General features: G+C 38.4%; 1 protein-coding gene and 1 long non-coding RNA gene across 2 annotated transcripts in view; one reads left to right on the forward strand and one right to left on the reverse strand.

The window, feature by feature from the left end:
• Positions 1 to 6: 6 nt before the first annotated feature.
• On the forward strand, positions 7 to 23859 carry LOC144687305 (uncharacterized). Its single transcript, XR_013578109.1, has 3 exons — positions 7 to 119; positions 17348 to 17559; positions 23393 to 23859. It is a non-coding gene; the product is annotated as an uncharacterized LOC144687305 (long non-coding RNA).
• A 2704-nt stretch (positions 23860 to 26563) lies between these two features.
• lhfpl3 (LHFPL tetraspan subfamily member 3) overlaps positions 26564 to 26950 on the reverse strand; it is a 332577-nt gene continuing 332190 nt past the window's right edge. The window contains exon 3 of the mRNA XM_078553212.1: positions 26564 to 26591. Within this exon, the coding sequence (XP_078409338.1) occupies positions 26575 to 26591 (17 nt within the window). The 3' untranslated portion in view covers positions 26564 to 26574. The remainder of the gene's footprint in view (positions 26592 to 26950) is intronic.

The following is a 26950-nucleotide window of genomic DNA, read 5'->3' on the forward strand; positions in this document are numbered from 1 at the left end:
ACCCGTGAAGGATTTCACTAGCCTTGGCAGTTCGTTTTTGGCTGTGGTGTGAGCGGGTTGAAGAAATATCAACTATGGTTAACGTAAAGCGGTGCTTTTTTGGTTATAGGTGAAAAACAGTATGTTAGTTTTAACCTAATTCGCGAGTATTTCGCAGTTTTTTTTTTAATTTTTGAGGTAATGTGAGGTGTATTATTGTAGAGATAAAATTCTATAAAATGGCGCACGTTTCAGTCGGAAAAGACGAACATTGTCTTGGTGTTTGATGTGGTTCTGTGAGTGACGTCCCTCTCGGCTAACCATTGGTTGCGGTGTAGTTCCTTGCCCGCGCAGATTGGCTATTAATGACGCTATCTTGCTGCAGGCAGGTGGAGCCTAGCGCTCGAAATCAATTCGGTTTAGGAAGTTGTTAATGTGGACGCCATTATAGGGAGAGGGCTGTGTGACATTCAGTAAGGAACGCCTGTGCGGTGAATTTGATTTGTGGCTCTCAGAAAGGGATTATCTATCGCGCTGGTTGTTTTAAACTAGCCTCACCATGGAGAGAAACGTTGATTGGAAATTATAAAAAGTTCTTTTTTAAACTCGTCTTTTTAAAGATGCGTCAAAACAAGATGGCGGCGGCTGGGTTATCTTGTTTGTCGCAGGTTGACTGTTCTGGAGCTACAGGTCACGTGATCGGGGTACATTCCTTTGCTGTAACATGAAGTTAGTGGGGGTGGCTGACGTCCCAGTAGCAATTTCCATGACATTTCTCGTACTGGGGGTAACGTTTATTAACAGGAAATATAATTTTGTTTTTATACTCGAATGTATTTCTGAAAGAGCTCAAGCCTTAATACTTCTGTAAATATCGCGAAACAATGTTGAACATGTTTTGTTGGTAATGGGGCAAGCTAATTTTAACTTTTTATCCTCGATTAGTCACTTCCCCTCTTATTGAGTGCCCTGAAAATTTACATGGTTTTAAATTACTACCCATGATTCTTTAATCGGGTGCTACATAGTTAGTGAACCATTTTCCCTACTCGAATTAGTGAAATCTTGATGTGGATTATTAGTATCTTAAACATTATTAAACTTTTAGCTTTGAACTTTGTTTTAGTCTGAAGCCCTCTTATACTTGGACTATATGTCTAGTATGTGATGAATTGCACTTCCTATGTTGCGCAGCATGCTCTTGGTAATGTGCAATCTCTGTGTTTAAAAGACATAACTATAAGTTTTCCAAAAAAGATTCTGCTTGTGTTGATGGTAAACACCATCAGAGAATGGTTGGGTTAAATGACTGGTTTCCACATTGTAATTTCTATGCAAGTCACATACTTGAGTAGTTCATGTATTGTAGCCGGCCAAAAGTCATTTTTCTTGAGTTTTGTTTTGGTCAAATAGCCTTGCATTGCTGATCTGTTATTGCCTATTTTGGCATCTGCCTGATTAGAAGAACTAAACAGAAAATGATACTGCGGATGCTCTGAAAAGGAGTCATAACGGACTTGAAATGTCAATTCTGTTTCTCTCTTCAGAGATGCTGCCAGACCTGCTGAGCTTTTTCCAGCATTTTCTGTTACTTTATATTAAATACATATATATTATATAATATAATTTTAAGTTCCATGTGAAAAGTGGCAGGTATCTGGGGTAAATCCTAGGAATAGTTGATCTTTTGAACAAGAGTACAAAACAATAACTTGTTAAAAGAATTATGTCAGAACGGAGAGAGATACTGAGTTGGTTGCCTCATGTCTCAGTGCTTGGGGTCATTACTATTTCCAGCTTACAAATATGATCTAGAATCATAAATGCCATGCTCAAAGTTATAGATGATGCCAAACTAGGAAAGTCAGTGGAATCTAAAGTGCCATCCCAAACTATAGGATGAGTTGGCAAAACAATGGCAGATGCTTTTTAATGTAGGTAATTAAAAGTGCTTTGCAAGAAGAAATAAATGGGTGGCACTCATACTCTTTTTGCCAGGTGTGGGTGGTGTTGGCTAAACTAGCATTTGTTCAGTTGTTCTTCTTCTAGTGTATCATCTTGAAATGCTCCAATCTATTTTGAAAGTGCTCCCCACAATGCTGTGAATGTATGGAATTCCAAGATTTTCCCCAGCAACAATGGAAAAGCAGTGATTTACATGTCTCAGTTCACGATGGTGTATGGTTTGAAGATAAATGTTTTCACCTAAGCGGTGGAGGTTGTGCATTTGGGACGTTCTGCTGAAGAATCCTTGACAGGTTGACAGTCAGACCAATAGTGGATGCTTAAGCCAGTGGCAAGGGTGCTGTTGAAGTGAACTTCTTTTGACCTGTTCAGTTTGAATGTTGGAACTGCACTCAGCTAGGCAAGTGTAGTGTTGAAGTGAGAGAATTGATGACATTTCTGACTTGTGTCCTTTAGGCGATATAAGGGTTTTGATCAGAAGACAGGTGAACCATTCACTGCGGAATGCCGAGCTTCTGAACTGCACTCCTCTTGACTTGTCCAGTTCTGTTCCTGGGCTGTGGTGATGGCAACATATCCCCCCCTTGCCGAAGCCAAATGTTGGTGAGGGATCCAGCAGTGGGTAATGCTGTTAGCTGTGAGAGAGGTGGTTAGGTTTTTGTTGGAACTATTCATTGCCTAATGCAAGTGCTACCATGTTGTACAGTTCTTGCTTGAGGGCATGGACTGCTGAACATGGCAACCATTAGATAAGAGCTCCACTTATGATCCTTGGAGGGAAGGTCATTGATGCATTGAAGCAGCTGAAGATAGGTGGGCTTAGAATGCTGCCCCAGGGAACTTCCTGCAATGAGCTCTTGAAACTCTTTCGAGTTATCAACAGTCACAGATTGCAACTCTTTCAAGTACAATCACAGTTCTTGGTTTCTGGGAGTGGGACATGAACCCACAACCCTCTGATTCAAAGGCGAGGGGGCTATGAACTGAGCCACAGCTGACACCTCTTGAGCTCTTGAAGTAGCAATGGATTAGGCCATAGAGATTGACATGTGCAATCAATGCAACTCCAAAGTGGAAAACACATCTGGAAGTAATGACCAACTTGTGTGGTACTCTAACTAGACCTCGTCTAGATTACTATGTCCAGCCTTGGTTTCCAAGATCAGACGCTGGACACAGGACACAGAAACCACAAGGTTGACCTCCATATGAGGGACAACAGGATAAACATGGGCTTTTCAGCTTGGAAAGAAGGTATTGAGGTGACTTTTGTAGAATTGGAAAAGATTTGAAGGATATAAAAAGTAAGCCTGAAACACTGCTTAAACAAGGATATAAGCTCAAGCCAGAGATGGGTAATTTTAGAATAGCTATCAGGAAGTTCTTCCTGATAGAATAGTGGAGACAGAAACCTTGGATTAATTTGAGAAATAGTTGGATGCTACAATGGTTTGGGGTGGGGGGGGGTGGTGCAGTGGAAAGATCTCTTGATGGATAAATCAAATGGCCTTCTCCATAATTATCTTGTAACTGTAGAGCTTTATCACATCTCCATACTCTAAGGACTTAATTACACGTCTGTTTTGTATTTTGAAAACTCAAAGATATTTGAGGTTGAACTGTGCTTCTCAAAATATTGCAACTGTTGATATTTTTACTTAGAGACTAGCCCCTTAAGTAACTATTCTAGTTCAGCTTTTATTTATGAAGCTGGTGCTCATCAAATCCAATAAGTTTATTGTAATTTATAGTTCCTATATGATGTGTCCTACCATATCACAATACATAAGGATGTAGGCCACTCAGCCCTTCAAGCCCACTCTGCCATTTAACAAAATCATGGCTGATCATCTACTTCAATATTTTCCTGCACTATCCCTGAGAATTCTAAAAATTCACCACTCTTTTCGGTGGTAATTCCTCACTTCAGTCCAAAATGGTCTGCCTCTTATTCTGAAACTGTCCCCTGGTTCTATTCCCCCCAACTCCCCCACCCCCACCTCCAGCCAAGTGAAACATCCTTCTGCATCTCCCCTGTTGAGCCCTGTAAGACTTCTGTATGTTTGAATGAGTTCATCTCTCATTCTTCCAAACTCAAGAGAATAAACACCCAGTCTCTTTAATCTTTCCTCATACTCCCAGGACACTCCTTCCATTTTGTGAACCTTTTTTGCACTCCCTCTATTGCAAGCATTTCTTTCCTTGGGTAAGGAGACCAAAACTGCACACTACTCTGGATCTGGTCTCACCAAGACTCTATATAATTTCAGTAAGGCATCTTTACTCCTATGCTCAAATCCTTTTGTAATAAAGGCCAACCTACCATTTGCCGCCTTAATTGCTTACTGAACCCGCATGTTAGCTTTCAGTAACTCATGAACAAGGGTACCCAAGTCCCTTTGAAGTTCAACACTTCCCAGCCTCTTGTCATTTAAGAAATACTGTTTTCCCTGCCAGAGTGGATAACCTTACATTTCTCCACTTTGTATTCCATCTGCCAAATTTTTACCCACTCACTTAAATTCTCCAAATCCCCTTGAAGTGTCTTTGCATCCTCCTCCCAACTCTCGCTTCCACCTAGTTTTGTTATCTGCAAACTTGGAAATATTGCATTTAATCCCCACATTCAAATCATTGATATAGATTATGAATAGCTGGGACCCAAGCACTGATCCTTGCAGTACCCCGCAAGTCTCAGCCTGCAAATAGAACCATAGAAAAGTTACAGCACAGAAGGAGGGCATTTGGCCCATCTTGTCCATGCCAGCCCGAGGACACCCAGGTGCCCTTTCTAATCCCACCTTCCTGCACCCTGCCCATAGCCCTGCAGCTTTAGCACTTTAGGTACAGATCCAGGTACTTTTTAAGAGTTTAGAGTTTCTGCCTCTACCACCAACTGGGGCAGCGAATTCCAGACACCCACTACCCTCTGTGTAAAAAAAAAAGTTATTCCTCATGTCCCCCCTACACCTTCTGCCACTTATCTTGAATCTATGTCCCCTGGTTCTAGAATTCTCCACCAAGGGAAACAATTTTATCCTGTCCACTCTATCTATTCCCCTCATAATTTTGTACACCTCAATCAAGTCACCTCTCAGCCTTCTTTGTTCTAAGGAAAATAACCCCCAACCTATCCAATCTCTCCTCGTAGCTACACTTTTCTAACCCTGGCAACATTCTTGTAAACCTCCTTTGCATTTTCTCCAGAGCTATTACGTCCTTCCTGTAATGTGGTGACCAGAACTGCACACGCTACTCCAGTTGTGGCCTCACCAGTGTTTTGTACAATTCCAATATTATATCGTTCCTTTTATATTCTATACCTCTGACAATGAAGGAGAGCATTCCATATGCCCTCTTTATAACCTTGTCTACTTGAACTGCTGCCTTCAGTGACCTGTGTACTTGTACGCCAAGATCTGTCACTGCATCTACCCCTCTTAGTATATTCCCATTTATTGTGTAATCCCTGTAACTGTTTGACCTCCCTAAATGTATGACCTCACACTTCTCTATGTTAAAATCCATCTGCCACTTTACCGCCCACTCTAACAACCCATCTATATCATTTTGGAGATTATGGCTATCCTCTACACTATCCACTACTCGGCCAATCTTTGTGTCATCTGCAAACTTCCCAATCGCGCCCCCCCCACGTTCATGTCCAAATCGTTAATATATAACACAAACAGCAAGGGTCCCAACACCGAGCCCTGCAGAGCACCACTTGAGACAACTTTCCATTCGCAAGGGCATCCATCGACCATTACCCTTTGTTTCCTGTTACAAAGCCAACCTTTTGTCCAGTTTGCCACATTACCCTGAATCCCATGGGCTTTTACTTTCCTGACCAATCTGCCATGTGGGACCTTGTCAAATGCCTTGCTAAAATCCATGTACACAACATGCATTGCACTACCTTCATCAACTCTTGTCACTTCCTCAAAGAATGACCATTTATTCCTAATGTTTTCTGTTCGTTAACCAGTTCTCAATCCATGCCATGTGCTCTAATTTTGTTACTAATCTCTTGTGTGGGACCTTATCAAAAGCCTTATGAAAATCTAAATACGCCGCATCCAGCGATTTTCCCCCTTATCTATTCTGCTAGTTACATCCTCAAATGACTCCAGTGGATTTGTTGAACATGATTTCATAAATCCATGTTGACTCTGCCCAATCCTACCATTATTTTGTGTCCTGTTATCACATCCTTTATAATAGTAGCAGGGAAAATACTAGAACCTAATGTCAGGCTAACAGGTCTATAGTTCCCCATTTTCTCTTTCTCTCTCTCCTCTCTCTCTTCCCCCCCCCCCCCCCCCCCCCTTCTTAAATAATGGGGTTACATTTGCCACTTTCCAATCTGCAGAAACCATTCCAGAGTCTATAGAATTTTGAAAGATGACCACCAATGCATCTACTATCTTTGCAGTCACCTCTTTCAGCACTCTGGGATGTAGATCATCAGGCCTAGGGGATTTATCTACTTTAACTCCCATTAATTTCTCTAGTACTATTTTTTAACTAATTATAACTTGCAGTTCCTCATTTACATTAGTCCCTTGGTTCTCCATTATTTGAGTTTTTTTAGTATTTTCCTCAGACAGGCACAAATAGTTTCTGTTGAAGAGTCATTCGGACTCGAAACGTTAACTGTGCTCCTCTCCGCAGATGCTGCCACACCTGAGTTTTTCCAGTTATTTTTGTTTTTGTTTTACAAATAGTTTCTCTGCCATTTCCTTATTCCCCATTATAAATTTTCCTGACTCTGCTTGTAAAGTACCCGCATTTGTTTTTACATACCTGTAGAAGCTTTTACAGTCCTTTGTTATTCGAGAGTTTACTCGTATTCTATTTTTTCTTAATTTTTTTTGTGGTCCCCTTTGCAGAATTCTGAAATGCTCCCAATTCTCAGATTCAGTGTTTTTTTTGGCATATTTTCTTTGATCTAATGTAATCCTTGATTTCTTTTGTTAGCCATGGTTGGAACACTTTTTCCTTGCTGGATTTTTGTGCATTAAAGGAATGTATGTTTCTTGTATACTGTGTATTAGTTCTTCAAATGTTAGCCATTACCTGTCGTCCGTCATACCTTTTGACATAGTTTCCCAATTTTCAATTTGCTCCACATATTTTCATAGTTTCCTTTTGTTTAGAGTTCTAACCCTAGCCTGATTGAACTACATCCCTTTCAAACTTAAAATTCTATTGCATTATGATCACTCTTTCCTAAATGCTCATTTACAACAAGATGTTAATTAGCCCTTTTCCTTTGCACAATGCCAAATCTAAAATATGCTATTCCCTAGTTGGTTCCTCAATGTACTGTGCTAGAAAACCATCTTGCATACAAGAATTTGTTCTCCACAACACTAGTTTACCCAGTCTGTGTAGATTGAAATCCCCCATGATTACTGTATTACCCTTGTTGCGCACACCTCTAATTTCCTGATTTATACATGATTTACATTATCACTGCTGTTTGGCCTATAAACAACTCCCACCAATGGTTTCTGCCGCTTGTTGTTTCTTTCTTTCACCAAAACTGATTTTATGTCTTGATCTTTAAAACTAAGGTCATCTTTCACTACAGTACTAATGCCTTCTAAGTAACAGAGCCATCCCACCACCTTTTCCAAGCTTCCTGTCCTTCCTGAACGCCACATACCCTTGGATATTCAGATCCCAGCTTTGTTTTTCTTATTGCCATGTCTCTAATGGCTATCAGGCCATAACATATGAATTTCTTTTTGAACGGACAATTCATCTGTTCTACTGCCAATGCTGCAAGCATTCAGAGCCTTTAATTCCATTGTTTTACTGTTTTTGTAAACTCTGGCCCTATCTGCTGGCACACTCAAGTTTGCAATCACTGTCCCTTCCTGCCATACTCTGATTATCATTAGCTATATTGCTACCTTGATCTATTGCTTTGTCATTTCCCTTTAATTTACTTAATCTTCCCCCACATAATCCCTTACCCTCCTCCCACCCATCTTAGTTCAAAGCCCTCTCTACTTTCCTAGTTAAATGATTCGCTAGAACATTGGCCCCAGCATCATTCAAGTGTAGACTGTCCCAACGGTACAGTTCCCACTTGCCCCAGTACCGGTGCCAGTGCCCTATGAACTGAACCTCATTTCTCGGTCTGCTCATCCACCTTGCAGTCCTTCTCCTCATCCACACAGGCAGCAAGCAGCTCGCACCTGTTGGATAAAGTCAGGGACTAAGGCTCCTCCATCACAACATGCTGGTTTCCCCTACCTGCCTGACTCGCAGTGACATCTTCCTGTCGCTGACCATTGACCAACTCTAAGGTTCTGCCAAAACCAGGGCAGGTGACTGCCTCCTGGAACAGTGTCCAGGTAACTCTTTACCCCTCCCTGATGCCCCGCAATGCCTGCGACTTGAGCTCAGCAACTTAAGAACCGAAGCTACCTAATTTGTAGGCACTTTCTGCAGATATGGTTGTCCAGGATTGCAGTGCATTGCATGTTCCCACATGCTGCAGTCATGGCACACCATCAGTCTTGCCATTTCTGTCCAACCTTATTTATTTCAAATTTGTACAGCGAAAGTAATAGAAAGTTGCCCTTACCTAGCTTGGAGACAAGGAAGCAAACACACCAACCACCGAAGCCTGAAAAAAAAGTAGAAAAACTAGTATCTCTTTCTCCCTGTGCACCAAGTCCCAACCTGAACCAAATTCCCAACTCTTCACTCAATCTATGTCTCACTCGGGCATAGTCTGGTGTCGGCGTGCCCCTTTCTGCGCCTGGTGTTATTTTCATGCAAGTTTAATCTAAATATATATAAAATTGGGTTCTGTTGAAAACAAGTGGTGCAAATTATGTTCACTACATTGAACACTATATGCTTCATAGTATGTAATGTTTGGAGGCACACTATTCACTAAATTGATATAAGTAACTTTGAGATTTTGTGCTGGACGTCTGGTGCAACTCTGTATTCAGCCCTATGTTCCTGGACTATATTTTGGTTAAAAACTAAAATTTAAAGAAAATTAACCAGAAGCAAAGTAATCCAATGTTTATTTGTATAACTTTAAACTTTCTCTCAAATCTTAGTCCATTTCAGAATCTCCTGAATCTTAAAGATATGTGAACATACTTCTGTCTTGCATAGCTTTGTATCACTGTGGAAGACAAATGAATGCATTGAGGGAACACAACCTGTTCTGTCAAGTTTTTGGTATTTCAAGCTCTCGACATTCACCCTGCCTCTATTCACCACCTCCCACCCTAAATATGGCATAATTTTTTTCCTCTTGCAGGTTGAAGCATACCCTTCTGTCCTTTTGACTTTTGAGTTTTTAGACTGGAGGAAGGTTTGTAATGGAGTTTACTGGGAGTTGGTGTTGGGACCCTTGCTGTTAATGACCAGGGCACAATTTCAAAATGTATGGGTTATATGAAACTCAGAAGCATTGTGAACTGTGAGGAGGATGGTGTAGAACTTCCAAAGGTCATAGTTGGTGCAATGGGCAGATAAGTAGCTGATGAAATTTAATGCAGAGGCATGTGAAGTGATTAATTTTGGTAGTAAGAATGCAGAGAGACTATATGAATTAAAGGGTACAATTGTAAAGGGGATGCAGGAGCAGAGGGACCTGGGTGTATAATGTGCATAACTCATTGCATGTGGCAGGACGGGTTGAAAGAGTGGTTAATTAAGCGTTCTAGGCTTTATTGATAGGGGCATAGAGTATTAGAGTATAAAAGCAAGCAAGTTATGTTAAGTGCGTATAGAACACTGTTTCCACTTCAGCTAGAGTATTGAGTCCAGTTCTAGGCTACACACTTCAGGAAAAATGTGAAGGCATTAAAGAGAATGCAGAAAAGATTCATGAGACTGGTCCCAGGAATGGAGAATTTCAGTTACGTGGATAGATTGGAGAGGTTGGGACTGTTTTCCTTGAAGGGAAGTTGAAAAGGAGATTTGATAGAAGTATTCAAAGTCATGAGGGGTCTGGACAGAGTACATAGGGAAGAACTTCCCATTGGTGGAAGGATCAAGAACAAGAGGGCACAGATTTAATGTGATAAAATAAGCAATGGTGACATGAGGAAAAACTTTTTCACATAGTGTGGTTAGAATCTGCGATGTACTGCCTGAGATTATGATGGAGGCATTGAGAGAATTAGGTTGTTATTGAAAAGGCAGAATGTGCAGGGCCAAGGGGAGAAGTCAGGGGAGTGGCACTAGATAAATTGCTCCAACAGAGAACTGGTGCAGATGCAACGAGCCAAATGGTTTTCTCTGAGCTGTAACAATGCTGTGATTTGAGTTTTTTAGGTATTGGTCTTGCAGTTCACACCCTTTTGTCCAGAAAATCATTCCTGAGCCTTTTTTGAATCTGCAAAGTTTGCCTTTGGCTGGCAATTCATGTTGCATTTCTTTATGTACTTGATTCCCTCCCTGCTGATTTTAAAAAGCTGCATCAGGAAATATGTTAGGGCATATCTCCTCTACTGCATTGAGTTTGGCACACATCTGCAAACATCAGCGAGAATCAACTTTAAGCTTGCAAAATACATTTACACTTTGAAACAAGTGGTCTCTACCTTCACATGCAATTGAAGCAAATTAGAATGGCTATAAAATTGGTTCATTTCTAATATGTTGCGACTAAATTCAGTAAATAGACAAGTAGTCCACAATACCATTTTCCTAATTAGTGAGGGCGTAGCCTGTTATTTGCCTTTAAATTGCATTTTGAAGAGTAGCTTTGTTTGGTGAAACAAAATGGTAATCTCCCAAAAAAATAAAATGAGCTCCCATCCAAAGTTCTGGATTGTGGAAACTCTACCACAGAGCCAGAATAATTTTCTATGAGATCTTTTTGCTTCTGGGCGTTTTGGACTTGTTACATCACGTTACAACTTTTACTCGTTAGTAAATGTGGTCACATGCAAAATTTTATTTCAAGTGAGTTCTCACCAACACCACGTTAATATAAAATCTATTAAGGAGCAGGGTTTCATAAAACTTGTATTGTCCAATTTTCTTGTCTTAACAATATTCATCAATTGAAGAATCCCAAAATTCTTGCACAAAAGATTAGTTCAGTTAGGGTTCATGGCATTCCATTCTTCCAGTAATCTTTGATATCTTTCAAATATCTGGCATCTGACCGAACTTTGAATCAGTTTCCCTCAATACTTTTGGAATATTAGACATTCAGTTAATGTAATTCTTGTGAAATTGCCATCACCAGGAGAAGTTTTTAAATAATCAAATAGTATGGTACAAATTTAATTGGCAAGAATATTTATGATTGAGGTTTTGTGTGATTTACTTAAAGGATTTTTTTTTTTAAGAATCATGACCACTTGCCATCTGCTCATGTTAAGAGTAGGGGTAGATCTGAAAGTTTGTGAAGTGGTATTTCATGGCCATCCAACCTGGACCTGGCCTTTTAAAATAAATACACTGCACAAAGCTTGTGCTGATAATATGCAGCTGATTGTCTTCATGATCTGTGCTGTGGCAGACTACAAGCAGGATGCAAAAGAGATAGACCTTTATCATTGGTCCAGATGATGTGTTAAGCAAGTTTTCCATCATTTGTTCACCTTGGTAACTTAGGGCAGTCTCATCCATTGTGTAAATAACTGAGTCTGCTTGGCTGCATTAGAGGGCCTAATTAATTGATCAGTACCATAGATAAAACTCCATGCATCATTTTTTGTTTTGTAACTTGCATCTTTGTCATTTTTAAGGAGCATTGCAAAATCAGTGTGGTGTACACTAGTCATTGTTAGTGCTAATAACTGAACCTTGGCTATGCAAAAAATCACAGTATAGTTTCATCAATAAGTATTCTTTGTATGTGAAGAATTTTCCTGCAAGTAGCATGTCGGATAAACCTTAATATCAATAAACTTTTGACCTGTCAAGAAAAATCAATTGTTTTTTTTTTACAACCTCAAACATGTTAAAATATCCACTGATTTTTTTCAAACTGAATAATTGGCCAAGAGAAACTGCCACGACGGTATTGCTAACCATTGGCACTTTTTTTCTATAAAACTCAGAATTATAAACTCCCTGGGTGGAATTGTTCACTTGCTCGTTCACAGGCTCTGCCCCTGTTTGGCGCCAGGGAGAGAACTTGACGTTTGATCACATTATCGACAGAGTAGATTGTCAAATTGACTCCTTTTCTGGAGTACAAATTCATCATTTTAAATTAAGAGTTGAAGAATACATGAGCACCACCTGCTGGAAAGACAATCAGTGGTTTGCTGCTTCATACATAAGTGGGCATAGATTGACTGTAGACCTTTTTGAACTCTTCTACTTTACAGACAGCTGTGGCAAGTGCCTTGGTCAAATAGAAACTGCAAACATAAAGATACATAGTTAAGTATATTGCAGAAATATTAACTCTATATGCCTTAAGGTTGCCTATAGGTACCTACAACATTTCCTCTTTTTGAAATAATAGAGTAACTGTCTGGTGGAGCTATTTGCCCTTTATCAGCAACCACTTTGGAATTGTGTTTTTTTTTGTAATCATGTATTCAGTACTATCCTTAATCTTTCTTACGAGCAAGGGGCAGGAGTAGGCCATTCAGCCCCTCAAGCCTTCTCCGCCATTTAGTAAGATCATGGCTGATCTAATAGCAACCTCAAATCTGAATCCCGCCTACCCCCGATAACCTATCACCTCTTGTTGACCAAGAATCTATCCACTTCTGCCTCAAAAATATTCAAAGACTCTGCTTCCACGGCCTTTTCAGGAAGGCAGTTCCAAAAACTCACGACCCTCTGAGAGAAAAAATTTCGCCTCATCTCCATTTTAAAAGTGCGACCCCTAGTTCTAGATTCTCCCACAAGAGGAAACATTACACCCACCCTGCCAAGTCCTCACAGGGTGTTTCAATCAAGTTGCCTCTTACTCTTCTAAACTCCAGCAGATACAAGGCTAGCCTGTCTGACCTTTCCTCACAAGACAACCTGCCCATTCCAGGTATTAGTCTGGTAAACCTTCTCTGAACTGCTTCTGACACATTTACATCCTTCCTTAAATAAGGTGACCAATACTATACACACTACTGCAGATGTGGTCTCCCTAGTGCTCTGTATAACTGAAGCATAACCTCCCTACTTTTGTATTCAATTCCCCATACAAATGATAACATTCTATTAGCTTACCTAATTACTTGCTGTACCCGCATACTAGCCTTTTGCGATTCATACACTAAGGCACCCAGATCCCACTGCATCTTCGAAATTTGCAATCTTTCACCATTTGGATAATATGCCTTTTATTCTTCCTGCCAAAATAGACAATTCTACACACCCCAACATTATACTCCATTTGCCAGATCTTTACCTGCTCACTTAACTTATCTATATCTTTTTGTAACCTCCTTATGTCTTCTCCACCAATTACTTTCCTAGCTATCTTTGTGTCATCAAATTTGGCAACCATCCCATCCATCCCTTCAAGTCATTTATATAAACTGTAAATAATTGAGGTCCCAGCACTGATCTCTGTGGCACACCACTTGTTACATCTTGTCAACCAGAAAATGACCCATGTATGCCTCCTCCTCTATTTCCTGTTAGCCAGCTATCCTCTATCCATGCCAATATGTTACTCCCTATACCATGAGCTTTTATTTTCCGTAATAACCTTTGATGTGGCACTTTATCAAATGCCTTCTGGAAATCTAAGTACAGTACATCCACCAGTTCCCCTTTATCCAAAACACATTACTTCCTCAAAGAACTCCAATAAGTTGGTTAAACAAGATTACGCTTTCACAAAACCATGTTGACTCTGCCTGATTACCTTGAACTTATCCAAGTGCCCTGCAATAGCTTCTTTAATAATAGCTTCTAACATTTTCCCTTTGACAGATGTTAAGCTAACTGGCCTGTAGTTTCCTGCTTTCTTTCTCCCCTTTTTGAATAATGGAGTTAAATTTGCTATCTTCCAATCTAATGGAACCTTTCCTGGATCTAGGGAGTTTAAGAAAATTAAAACCAATGCATCAACTATCTCACTAGCCACTTCTTTTAAAACCCTAGGATGAAGTCCATCCGGACCCAGGCACTTGTCAGCTCACAGCTCCAACAATTTACTCAGGAAAATTAAAATCACCAGAGAAATGGTACTGAGTTCATCCCTCCCATTTCCTGATTTATAGCTGCTTCTGGAATGTTACTTGTATCCTGTGCAGTGAAGACTGATGCAAAATACCTGTTCAATTCATCTGCCATTTCCATGTTTTCTATTATCAATTCTCCAGACTCACTTTCTATAGGACCAATGCTCACTTTGTTAACTCATTTTAAAAAATGTTTATAGAAGCTCTCACTATCTGTTTTTATATTTCTGGCTAGCTTTCTCTTGTACTCTTAATTTTTCCCTCATTAATCTTTTAGTCATCCTTTGCTGTTCCTTATATTCAGTCTTCTGGCCTTCCACCTATCTTTGCACAATTATATGCTTTTTCTTTAAGTTTGACACTAAATTTAAAGTTTAACTTAAGGTTAAAGAACCTTTCTAGTTAACCACGATAGTGTCTGTCCCTTGGACTTTTTCTTGTTGGAATATATCCTGTATTCTGAAATATCCCTGTAAATGTTTGCCACTGTATTTCTATTGACCTATCCTTAACCTAATTTGCCAATTCACTAAATACATTTGAGTTGGATACACTTTAGAACTGCACTGGCAATGTAATCATCCCCCAGTTATTATGGTGCTGCCAGAATATCTGGGATGAGGAGTGGGAATTGATTTACTATAGAATAGCCTCAAATCCAATACAAATTTAAACCATCAGACTGGTTTTCTTTGGTTATTATGGCTAACTTAAGTATAAAAAAAATTTTGAGGCACGTACTATAACAATTGTGTAGCACGCATTTAATCTTCATGGCCGCTGGGTAATGTTCAACCTTTTTCAAGATTATGCCCCATGCAGCTTAAAAGGCCACCAGTTTTCTTCAATTTGACGTTTTCATATTCATTCTTAAACAGAATCCTTAGGTTTGTTGCTACTTGATTTTAGTTCTGCACTTTCCCTTTCAGTAGTGATCTATAGGGGGGCAGCCTTCTCACTCATTTTAGACTCTGTAATTGTAATGGTCTACCAGAGCAAGTAGAAAGATGCATTAACTAATATAGCCAGCAGAGAAAACTGAGTTTGCAAAATGTTCATTTATTCTTTATTTTCATTGGACTGTCTAGTTGTTAATATAAGTAAGCAAGTTTAAAAGTTAATCTTGTTTTGAGTATTTCAGATTGGAAGTTTGTCTAATGCAGGCCACAGCTCAAATTACCCACACTGATGGCTTTGCATCTAGTATATGCCTTTAACAGATTTGTCCTGTGTTCTTATAGCCAAACATTTTGTGGCCTCTTAAAAGCTTTGAAAGTTAGGTAGATAGCTTAAAATTTATAGCCCATTATATTTGCTAAATTTTATTACAGGCTCAATTTCTGTTTTATATTCCTTCCTCCGTTGGCATAACCTGCCTTTTATAAATCCACAGTGGTTTAGAATTAGTGCATATATTGGTACCTTCAAATATGTTGTGTGTGCAGATATTTTATAGACTATTTAATAAATAATTGCCTTGTACCCTTATTTCCCCCATCTACAGGTGAAGGTAATTTTTTAAAAAATTCATTCAAGGGATGTTGGCTTTGCTGGCTAGGCCAGCATTTAACACCCATCCCTAATTGCCCTTGAGAAGGTAGTGGTGAGCTGCTGCCTTAAACTGCTGTAGTCCCCATATGGATGTACCTACACCGCAATGCTGTTAGGGAGGAAATTCCAGGATTTTGACCCAACAACAGTGAAGGAATGGTGATTTATTTCCAAGCCAAAATGTTGAGTGGCTTGGAAGGGAGCTTCCAGGTGGTGGTGTTCCCATGTATCTGCTGCCCTTGTCCTTCTGGATGGCAGTGGCTGTGGGTTTGGAAGGAGCCTTGGTGAGTTTTTGCAGTGCATCTTGTAGATGGTACACACTGCTGCTACTGTGTGTCAGTGGTGGAGGGAGTGAATGTTTGTGGATGGGGTGCCAGTCAAGTGGGCTGTTTTGTCCTGGATGGCATCAAGCTTCTTGAGTGTAGTTGGACTGCACTCATCCAGGCAATGGGCGAGTATTCTATCTCACCCCTGTAGGTTGTGGACAGGCGAGTCAGGTGGTGAGTTACTCAAGATTCCTAGTCTCTGACCTGCTCTTGTAGCCACAGTATTTATGTGGCTAGTCCAGTTCAGTTTTTGGTCAGTGGTATCCCCAGGGTGGTGTTAGTGGGGGATTTGGCGAAGATAATGCCATTGAATTTCAAGGGGCGATGGATAGATTCTCCCTTCTTGAAGATGGTCATTGCCTGGCACTTGTGTGGCCCGAATGTTACTTGCCACTTGTCAGCCCAAGCCTGGATGTTGTCCAAGTCTTGCTGCAGTTGGACATAGACTGCTTCAGTACCTGAGGAGTTGCGAATGGTACTGAACATTGTGCAATCATCAGTGAACATCCCACTTCTGACCTTTATGCTGGTAGGAAGGTAATTGATGAAGCACTAGCAATTCTTCAGCCTTTCACCTTGGTCCTGTAATTTACTGACTTTTGAAGCAGTTGACCATTCTCGGTTAATTCTACCTATTCCTTTTGGATTATTCAATTTTGTCCTATCAATATCAAAGAACTTTAATCACTTTTTGGTATGAATTTTGCAGAAATAGACTACATCGACATACTATGGTTCACATCAGTGAGAATTTTAAGAAAATCTTGACTGAAACGTGAAATGCTGCTGTCATGAAGCCCATTTCTACCTCTGATTATGTAGAACTAAAGGTTTCCATTCAATGCAGCAAAATTGAGTCAAATTCAAATACACAATAGATTTTTTTCCCCTGCCCTGTGATTACCAGTTGTCAGTCCGGTTATGCCAAGTGAATTGGGTTTTATTTCTGGGATATTTGCAGTGATTATTGCTTGGACAATTGCTTCTAGGTCAAAGCAATACAAACTTGCATTTTTTAGGAGGTATTTTTACATCACAATTGTTAGGCTTGGCCTGCAAATCTAGTGCTGTATCAAACCCCTTGGCCTGGTGTCCTCTTGGAAGTGAAATAATTCTTTTTCCTGTGGTCCATGGGTCTTAGAGGCAAGTTGCCAATGCAGCAACAAACAGATTTTAGTTGTTTTAGTCTACAAAAAAACTGCTGTTTAAAATACAGAACTTGAAATTGCAATAAGTTGATGCCAAAATCATATTTTCCTGGTTTGTTTTGTCAGTGACCTAATGTTCAACAAAATTTTCTGTAACCTGAGGGAAATGAGTTGGAAGCAGAGTGGTCTTCACATTTAATCAAAATTGAATTGTCCCTTTTTGCCCTTCTAGAAATGCATAAAAATGCAAACTACACTACATGTAGTATTGAAGATTGGGGACTATTTTGGGTTCAATCCCAATTAGTACAATCCATAATAAATGGCAAGACTACAAATTTATGCTAGTTTACTGTATGCATCGTTGCTCAATCTTCATTTTTGGATTGAGTATATATTGTGGAGCTGAAGATTCTTAACCCAAGAAATGTGCAAGAATCACAGGTAAAGTAGCAGCAACATGTTAACTGCATAAATGTTTAAAATCACTTGTCATGTGTTTAGTAATTTTGCAGAAATGTAGCTTTTCAACATTTAATAAAACAACCAAATTGTGGCATTGTCAATTCTTGTACACCAAAAAACGAGGTTTCTTTTTGCTATTTACATCTCAGTTACCTCCAATGACTTTTAAAGTCCTGTTTCTAAGGTTAAATTAAAATTTCATTTTTATGTTGGCTAGAAATATTCTATTTAGTTTTTTTCTTTTAAATTACTATTAAACTCAGCAAAAATAGTTAAGCCACTACTTTTCGGATGGCTGAAATCATTTTGAAGTTTAGGCATCCTGAATTCTGTCCTTTCAATTAGATTATTTTAGCATGGTGAAAAGTTTTATCTTAGAAAATGGATTAATAATATCAATTGATAGTGGACAAGTAGAAGACAATATCATTAACAGTAATATGCTAAGTTTAATATACACAACACCTTTTCTTTTGAAACTACTGTGCCTATATTACAATAGTAGCTTGATACAAGCTCATTTACTGTTCATATAGTAAAACTTATGTTGAATCAATGGTATTTAGCTTTTGAAGCTGATGCCTTACATTGACTGAAGGTATTCATTTTAAACATCCAAGGAAAGTTTGCATAAAGAAGTATTTCCTGCTCTTCTCAAATGTTGAGTAAAATTGCACCACTTTCAAATGTCTTTCTCTAACTTACTAACATCACCCTGTCCAGAGCTGTTGTGCAAATATTTGACAGTACCATAACTTGAATTTATATAGTATTCTAATGCAGAAAAACAACCCAAAACGCTTTAATGACAAAGAAAACTGAATGGCATTGTCAAAGAAGGATAGATTGGGAGGGATGACTCAGTGAGTTATAAGGAGGATCTTATAGGAACGATCAGGCTGGGGAGAGGTTTAGGGAGTGAAATCCAGAGTTTGCAGCCTAGATGACAAAAACATTTGTCAGTGGTAGTGAGGCTGGGGGGAGAGGGAGATATACAAGGAGGTGGCTGGAGATGGGATTAAGTTTGAAAAGCTTTGAGAAAGGGGGAATTACTTGGACTTGTATTTAGAGGATGACATTTTCAAAATTGAGGTATTAGGCTTAAGCAGTATAGGTCAGAGTGGGAGTTAGCGTGAGATGTAATGGACAGTAGGTTTGAGTAAGCTTATAGTTTAAAGGGTGAAAGATGGAAAGCTGGCCAGGAGTGTGATTGAATGCCTTAAGTGCCAGAGATAAAAATGTTTCTGCTGCAGATGGGCTATAGTAGGGATGAGTTAATTTTGCCATGGTGGATGGAAGTAGATGCTTTTTTGCAAAGGAGAGGAATGACGTTGGAAATTTTGCTTGGGGTTGAATAGGAACACTTGGATCTGTTCTAAGTGGGGAGGAGAAAAATTGTGACTGCTGCTTGAAATGTACATATGTGAACTGAGGACAGAATTCGTTTTGGCTGTGATTCCTTCAGGCCCAAAATTTTTTCTAGATTCTTAAGAATTGGATATGGTACTTGAGTACCTCAGGACTTTCAATGATTAACTGTTAGAAATAGAGTAAAGAAGATTAAGAAATTGGAATCTCTAGTCTTGAATTCACAGTTCAAGTTAAATAGGCTTCGTCAGAGAACTTTTATCATTTCATTTTTTTTTCTCCAGTATATGGAGAGACACAGAATCCTGAACTCCTGTAACTTGGGAGCCTCAAGTCTCTAAATCATCTGGTTGCACTTCTTTAAACCTCAGAAGATAGAGGAACAAGAAACAATCTTGTCTATCACCAACTTTTCCTCCTCCTTCCTCCAACTCCCTCACCCCAGCAAAAGAAATGAAATACTGTAAAATGGCAAGTTGTTATGAAGCAATAGGGAAGCCAGGATTTCATCCACAAGGTTACTTTACTTACAGCAGAAAACACTGAAAAACAGACATTCAGCAAAGAACAGTATAGTGCACAGTACACATGAGCAGGAGATACTTTCTGCTTTTTTAAAAACATGCACAACTTTGAAGGCCTCTAATTTATCAGCCTTCTATTAAAGGAATCTACCTAGTGGGATAAGTGTTGCTTTCAATTCAGTAACCAAACATGTGACAAAAATGTCTCCAGGTAACATTTGCTCTCTTTGGCATTACTAAATCAATGGGGAGGGAGGAGGGGGGGTGCGCAGAGGTTGTGGCTGGGGGAAACAGTTTTATGCCCTGTTGTAGGAATTGTTCACCTGACCTACAGCTTGTCGGTCTGGGAATGAAAACTTGAAATACAATCATATTTTTTAAAACTCTGCTGGTCAGTGTATGCTTGGAAGTTTGTATTTCAGTGCTATTAAAGGTTTGAGCATTGACCATACTGTCATCAACCCACACATGGTTTTGGATGTCACTGACTTAATTAAAAAGCTTTTGACATTTTTTGATGTAGGCATTTGTTTTGAAATGTGTACACAAGCCCTTTTAGGGGACCAGATGCCCTCAAGATACTTGAGTGGGAACAGGTGTTAGAATGAGAGAATAGGCAGGATGAAAGACAAAATGGAAGTCTTGATTTTACAGATGTTAAACCATTAGTAAATACAAAATACTGATGTTTTATACAACAGTCCTGTGGATAGTAAATCTACTTTGAGGCTGCTGTATTATAAATTGTCAAAGGGGTGGTAGATTTAAATCAGAGATACGGAGGAATTATTTTTCTCAAACGGTCATGAATCTGTGGAATTCACTACCTCAGAGTGCAGTGGATGCCAGGATGCTGAATAAATTTGAGGAGATAGACAGATTTTTAATTAGTAATGGGTTGAAAGGCGATGGGGAGAGGGCGAAAAATTGGAGTTGAGGCCGAAATGAGATCAGCCATAATGAATGGGGCTGGCTCGAGGGGCTGAATTACCCACTCCTGCTCCTAGTTCTTATGTTCTTAAATCCTTTCATAAGTTTTAACAAGAGGTCTGGTCAAGGAAGTGTATCAATATTTGTTAGGCTATGACAAGTTTAAAGACCACTGATTTTAAACTATATTGGATAGAACTTCTGTGCTTTAGTGAAATTAATGGTAAATTCAATTATTTGCCACCTCTCAAGTAGGCATCTGTTTGTTCAGTGGGTATATGATTAATGTAGAGCACTAGTGTAAAATTAGGCATAACTTCTAAGCATTTCTTTAAAAGCTTCTGGCAGAAAACTGATTATAGTTACACAGGATGTAACAGTAATGTATAAGCATTTTGGCACATAACACATCACAGGCACAAAACAGCAGCATTTTATAGCTCTGCCACTGCAAAGGCATACAGGTAAACAGCGCACACTTGAAAAGCTCTTTTGAAGCAGGATTTTAAAAAAAATATAGGGCACAAAAGGTTGGATGTGAATGCAGCTCTTAATTAACAGGCAAAGTCTTAAGATACTATCTAAAGCTCATGGTTAAAGTATGCAACAAATATATTAACCCTTTTGGAAACTTCAGTGCAGCATTGTGCAAGAGGTACAACATTCTATATTGCTGAACAATGATGGGAGAATGATCAAAGATCATTTTATCTTTCATTCACATACTTATTTTCTGTTCTGTTGCATTTTGCTTACAATCACATGGCCAAATTGGCAAGTTTCTCTTTTAATATTTGTGAATTGATCAGGTGGCACAAAATGTGGATTCCCCCTCATTATCTTGCTCCTCCCCATATTTGCCACCATGACTACTGACATAATTTAAATTATACTGCTACATTTTGTAAACTGATAACTATCAGCCAACCAAAACAAGTTGAAGTAAGGTTGTAAGTTCAAGTATTGAGCTGTTTGTGATATTTGTGCATGGCGTATTATTTCCTCTATATTGTATATTTTCTAATCTTGAGTGTACACAATTCCTTCCTGTCAAACTATTATGCACCTTCATTCTGATGTAGCCCGCATTGTTTCTAACTTGCTTACTTAATACAACTTCAGTATTGAATAATATGGTGAGTTTTCTGTTAGAAGAACCAAGCTCTTAGCTTTGATTTTTGAACACATACCTTTACAGCTTCAATGTGGAAGAAATTGGAACATATTTACAGTGCTGGTGGTTTTCCCCCCAGATGTTCTTCACTAGGATATAGCCTATACTATACTATAGTACAACCATTTTATACACCTGTGTTCTGCTGTTTCTTAGGGGTTGAACCTTGTAGTTGAAAATTTTCATAGGTTAGATGAGGTTTTAATGGGACTGGCTCATGACTAATATAGCTGGCATCCAGAAAACTCCAGTGTTTAATCCTAGAAATGCTTCAAAAATGTGTGGATCATTGTAAATGATGTATTGTACTAATGGAAGCTTCATATAACAGCTTCAAACTTGTCAAAATACACAAATTAATACATTACAATATAGTGAATAACTTACTTGAACAAACAGCTTTAATCTTTACTAGTTGTGCAAATTGTAATATGCACTAATTGTCAAACAGCATCACAATTCTGGTAACATAGCAGAATTATGATTACAATTCATTGACGTAGGCTGACATCTTCAAGTAAGTTGGTACATGTTAGAAAAACGTTCAAGAATAAATAATAGACAAAAATAAAAAACAAAAACACTACTGTCAGTTCAAGATAGTTCCAGAAATATTGATTGTGAATGACAAATGAGCCATGATATGCAATTATCTCTAACTTGCTGTCTATGTTCTAATACATACATCTTAAGACAATACAAGTCAATAGCTTACATAATGACACCATGAAATTAATCATGATAAATGTAGATATTGTTACAACTATACAAAATAATTCCATTTTATATTCAGTATGAATACATAATACAATCACTTCAAAGGAGAGCAAAAATCTATTTCAAGCTTTCAGCTTCTGTATTTGCTGTACACAGTACAAAAAGTTCACAATACAGCTCAACTGTTCATCCACGAGAAGCAACTTCAGGAAGCTGGAAATGCATTCTCTTTCCCTCTGGAAGGAAGTTTCTCTACAAAAAACATCTTGCTTGGGACTCTGTATAACTCATTGGAAAGCAAATGTGACCTCCTGTGGTACACATAGGTTGATGGTACTCTTGCAAATTCACAGATCATATCTTGTTCTTCTAACAGTTTGGTTTCAAACAGTAGTTTGTCATTTTATAGGAAGAGCTGACAAATCTCCTGTAGAGCTTCCTTTTCAATTTGGTATGGATAAAATGCGCAGTAACCTTTTAAAGTACCTCCAGTGGTTAGCACAGAAAAAAACAAAGATTGATCAATGTATGTCAACAACACATTAAATTCAGTTAAGATATACACTTATCAGTTGATCATGTAATTTATAGAAGTTTACAATTGGGTTTGGGATCAACATACTGCACCTTTTTAAAAGTATTTGAAGTATAGAATTAAAATGAAAAATTGTAGGAGAAAGCAAACCTGCAGTTTTATTTTTTCAGTCTTTAGTCTATGGAGTAGACATTTGGTATACCCAATCTGCACCTAATTCCTACTATAATGTCCTGCATTCTAATAGTGGAATTTCAAAATGCTGTTTAAACTCACCCACAGTGATACAAGTTATTTGTTAATGTTGCATAAGCTTTGCCTCCATTGTTTGCTTTTCTAGGGTAGGCAAAGCCAAGCAGTTCTTTCCCATTTGCTTTAATCAACTACCATCTATTTCAGTGTAAGATTTATCAGAATGAAGCTATGAAATGTATATGGTATGAACTATAATTATAGTATTACTAAGTAATAAGAGGAATATTAATTGCATTGTCAGATGGGATCAAGTTAGATGCAAATAAAAGCATTGAATTAATAGGCATTTTCTGATCTGTGTGTTTTTAGTGTCAATTCATTGAATCAAGTTTTGGATTCTAGAGGACAGCCATCAACCACAATGCCACATCCCAGCATGAGTTACTGTTAAAGTAAATTGGATGAAAAGTTAAAAGATATACAGGCCTTATACTAACGAACTAGTTTGTCTAAGCAGGGGAAGTTTAACCAAAGGGATGATGCTAATGAAAGTTCCTTTGTAGTCAAATAACTCTGAACCTTAAATGCTTATCGTTCACACTTGGTTGTCATAGTTTTTTCTTCTGTAAAATGTAACATGAAATTAATTTTTAAAATGAACATTTTAGCATGTAAATTTTTAATACAAATCTTTCTGGAAGCAAAATACTGAGGTAGATGCAACAAATTACAAGACATTTAAAAAGTTTGCAGAATGTATATGTAATTGGCAAATGAACTTCAACACCAAATGGGAGGTATATTTTGATAAAAATGAGGTCATAATACATGAAAAATCAGAATCTAAATCTGGTAGAGGAGTGCAAATAAATTGCAAAGTATTGAAGGTTAATTAGACATTTTCTAGAGGGATATAATTGAAAAGAAGTTTTGTTAAATTTGGATGGAACTTTGGTTAGACCATACTTGTAGTACTGCGTACAGTTCTGGTCGCCATATTATAAAAAGGCTATAAAGGTGAGGGTGCGGGCATTATACCAGAAATTAATTTTACACCCATTGGGCGAGGATGAACAGGCTGGGTTTCTTTTCCTTTGAAAAGAGAAGATGCAGGAGTGACCTAATGATGTACAGGCCCTATACAGAATTAAAATTAAGGTTTTGATGGAAATACTATCTGCTTATTTGTATGGAAGAGCAAAACTGAAGGCGATCAAAAAAGCTACTCACCAAGAAATCGAATAGGGAATTCAGAAGGAACCTTTTTTTTACCTGGAGAGTGGTGAGAATGCCTGATCCTCAGAAGTAATTGAGGTGAATGGTATAAATGCATTTAAGCAGATAAAGGAATTGAGGGTTATACTGATCAATAAAGGAGGACAGGAAGAGGTTAGAGTGCAGAATAAATGCTGGCATGGTTGGGTCAAGTGGCCTTTTTCTGTTCTAATCTCTTAATTCTATGAAATGACTTTGAACAGTAGTTCGGTATGGAACTGCAGAACAAAAATGCCTCTCGGTTAGTGAAATTGCTAAATTAACAACCTCTAACAGGCCAGAGAGATTATTGGTGTAAAATGTCGCATTGGTCAGAAGTTTCCATTCTTTTAAGGCTGGATTAAGGCACTTTAATAGGGTGGAGTAGAGTGAACTGTATTCTGCACCATACTTAATGTGAACATTGGATGCCACAAATGAAAATATGTTCCATTTCTCAACACTAATGTCCTTCACCTGACCATAACAGTTGGCCAAAAAGTTGAAAACTTACATTTTATCAATTTTGTGTGACCACTTTCAGTGGAAGATGGGAGGAAAATGACTGATTGGAATACCTAAATCTCTCCATAATTGAGATTTTTAGGGTGAATTTTTTAATAAAGAGCAATTTACAAGCTAAATGATTCTCTTTATTTCTGATGTTTTAGTTTGATGTAGCTGAATTGATGGTTGTTCAATGATATCATGCTTTAACCAAAATGTCTGTACTAACTGTGCTTTTACTTTTTTGTTGTCTTAGAACAAAATGAGCTGTTAGACTTCACATATAATTGTGTTTTCCTGATAGCCATTACTATTCATGAAAAAAGTGCATCACTTTATTTCTGTAATGTTAGATATTTGTACGGTTAAGGAAATTCTTATAAATGTCTACACACGGAGACAAGTTTTTTAAAATGTGTAACTAAATCTCTGCTGCTGCTTTTATCCTTTTAAAATGACAACCTATTCTAAACAGATGTGTACTTGGATCTATTTATAATGTACAAATATGAAGTTAATCTTTTTTTAATAAACTTCAGTTTCCTTCAAGGTGTTCTCCATTCTCTGCTCTCAATCTGATATGGGGAGAGGTGCCAAGCCGTAGGAAAAGGAGTCAAGTTGAAGTTTGTTACTATCGTTCATTGTGCTATAAACTCCCAACAGTAATATTTTACATAATTCAGGGCATATACCATATCCTGTATCAGAGATTTTCTGCATTGGCAAACATTGGTAATAGAGCCCTCCTTAGCAGGGAAATGTGTTTATTATACAATGTCATTACCAGAATTGACTATGGTAGCAATCAGACCTTTACACCCTTCACCACCAATACAGTGGCAACAGTGTGTACCAACTACAATTCATAGCAGCAACTCAGCATGGCTCCTTACAAACTTTTGACCTCCAAAGGGCAGCAGATGCAAGTTCCCCTCCAGGTGCCTCACCATTCCTACACTGTTTCTGGATCAAAATCCTGGAATTCCTTAAAAGTACAGTGGGTGTTGCGGTTCAAGGAGGTAACTCTCCACCACCTCCAGACAATTAAGGATGGGCAAATAAATGGCCTAGTAAGCAACACCCATGAACAAATAACATTTTTCAAAAAATCTAGACTGAGTTAGAAGAGGGTCTTCTAATGGAAATCCTCTTTGCCATTTCTCATGGACCTAAAAGATCCTCTTGCACAATTTGAAGAGCAGGGAGGTGTCCTGGCCAGCATCTATTCTCTCTCCCTCCCACCCGCCCAAATGCTCTATCATACTGCTGTTTGCGGCATCTCGATGTATGCAGTGTGGTATTTACCTGCGTTATAACAGTACCGCTGTGAAGCACTTTGGGATACTCAAAGGTTCTATATAAACACAACAGGGTGATTTTTCTTGGATACTTAAGGTGCTAAAAACTAAGGTGGGGTCTTAATCTGAAACACATGAACATACAAATTAAGAATAGGTCACTCAACCCTGCTCCACTATTCAATAAGATAATGGCTGATCTGAATGTAACCCTAATCCCCCATTCTTGGCTGCCCGTGATAACCTTTCACCCCCTTGTTAATCAAGGATCTATCTAGTTCTGCCTTTAAAATATTCAAAGACACTGCTTCCACAGCCTTTTGAGGAAGAGTGTTTCAAAGACATCTCTCTACATTGACAAGTAATCTAGATTAACCATGTGCACATTCTGCTTTGGTATTGTCATCAGACTGATAGCAAACACATGGTGTAGTTTTTGCATCATGTTAAACCTGAAGAATCATACTGATAAGATACATACCTCCCTTTATGTTAAGCATTTCCATCATCTGTAAAATAATAAGACATAAAATGGTTAATTATTTTCAAACCATAATGTTATTGGCCTGTATTTGAGGTCAGTGGACTGGTGCTTGCTGTTCATTATGCTTACAACTACCCACAGATGTTTGTAGGTTTCTGCATAAATCCCAAAACATTGCTGCATTCTCCATGGGCGATCTAGGACCTGTGTGAACAGGGAAAGCAACACCATATATCTTGAACCAATCAGATTGAACAATCCTTACTGAGGCACACGAGTCTAAATGAAGTGCAAGTTTGAATATTTAATTCAATGTAAAATCATATGCAAGCAAAATAAAGAGAAATAAAAGACAAGATGTTTTAAAATCTAGCCATAATTAAA

This window comes from Cetorhinus maximus, chromosome 12 (assembly GCF_964194155.1).
Source record: "Cetorhinus maximus chromosome 12, sCetMax3.hap1.1, whole genome shotgun sequence".
NCBI classification, from domain to species: domain Eukaryota; kingdom Metazoa; phylum Chordata; class Chondrichthyes; order Lamniformes; family Cetorhinidae; genus Cetorhinus; species Cetorhinus maximus.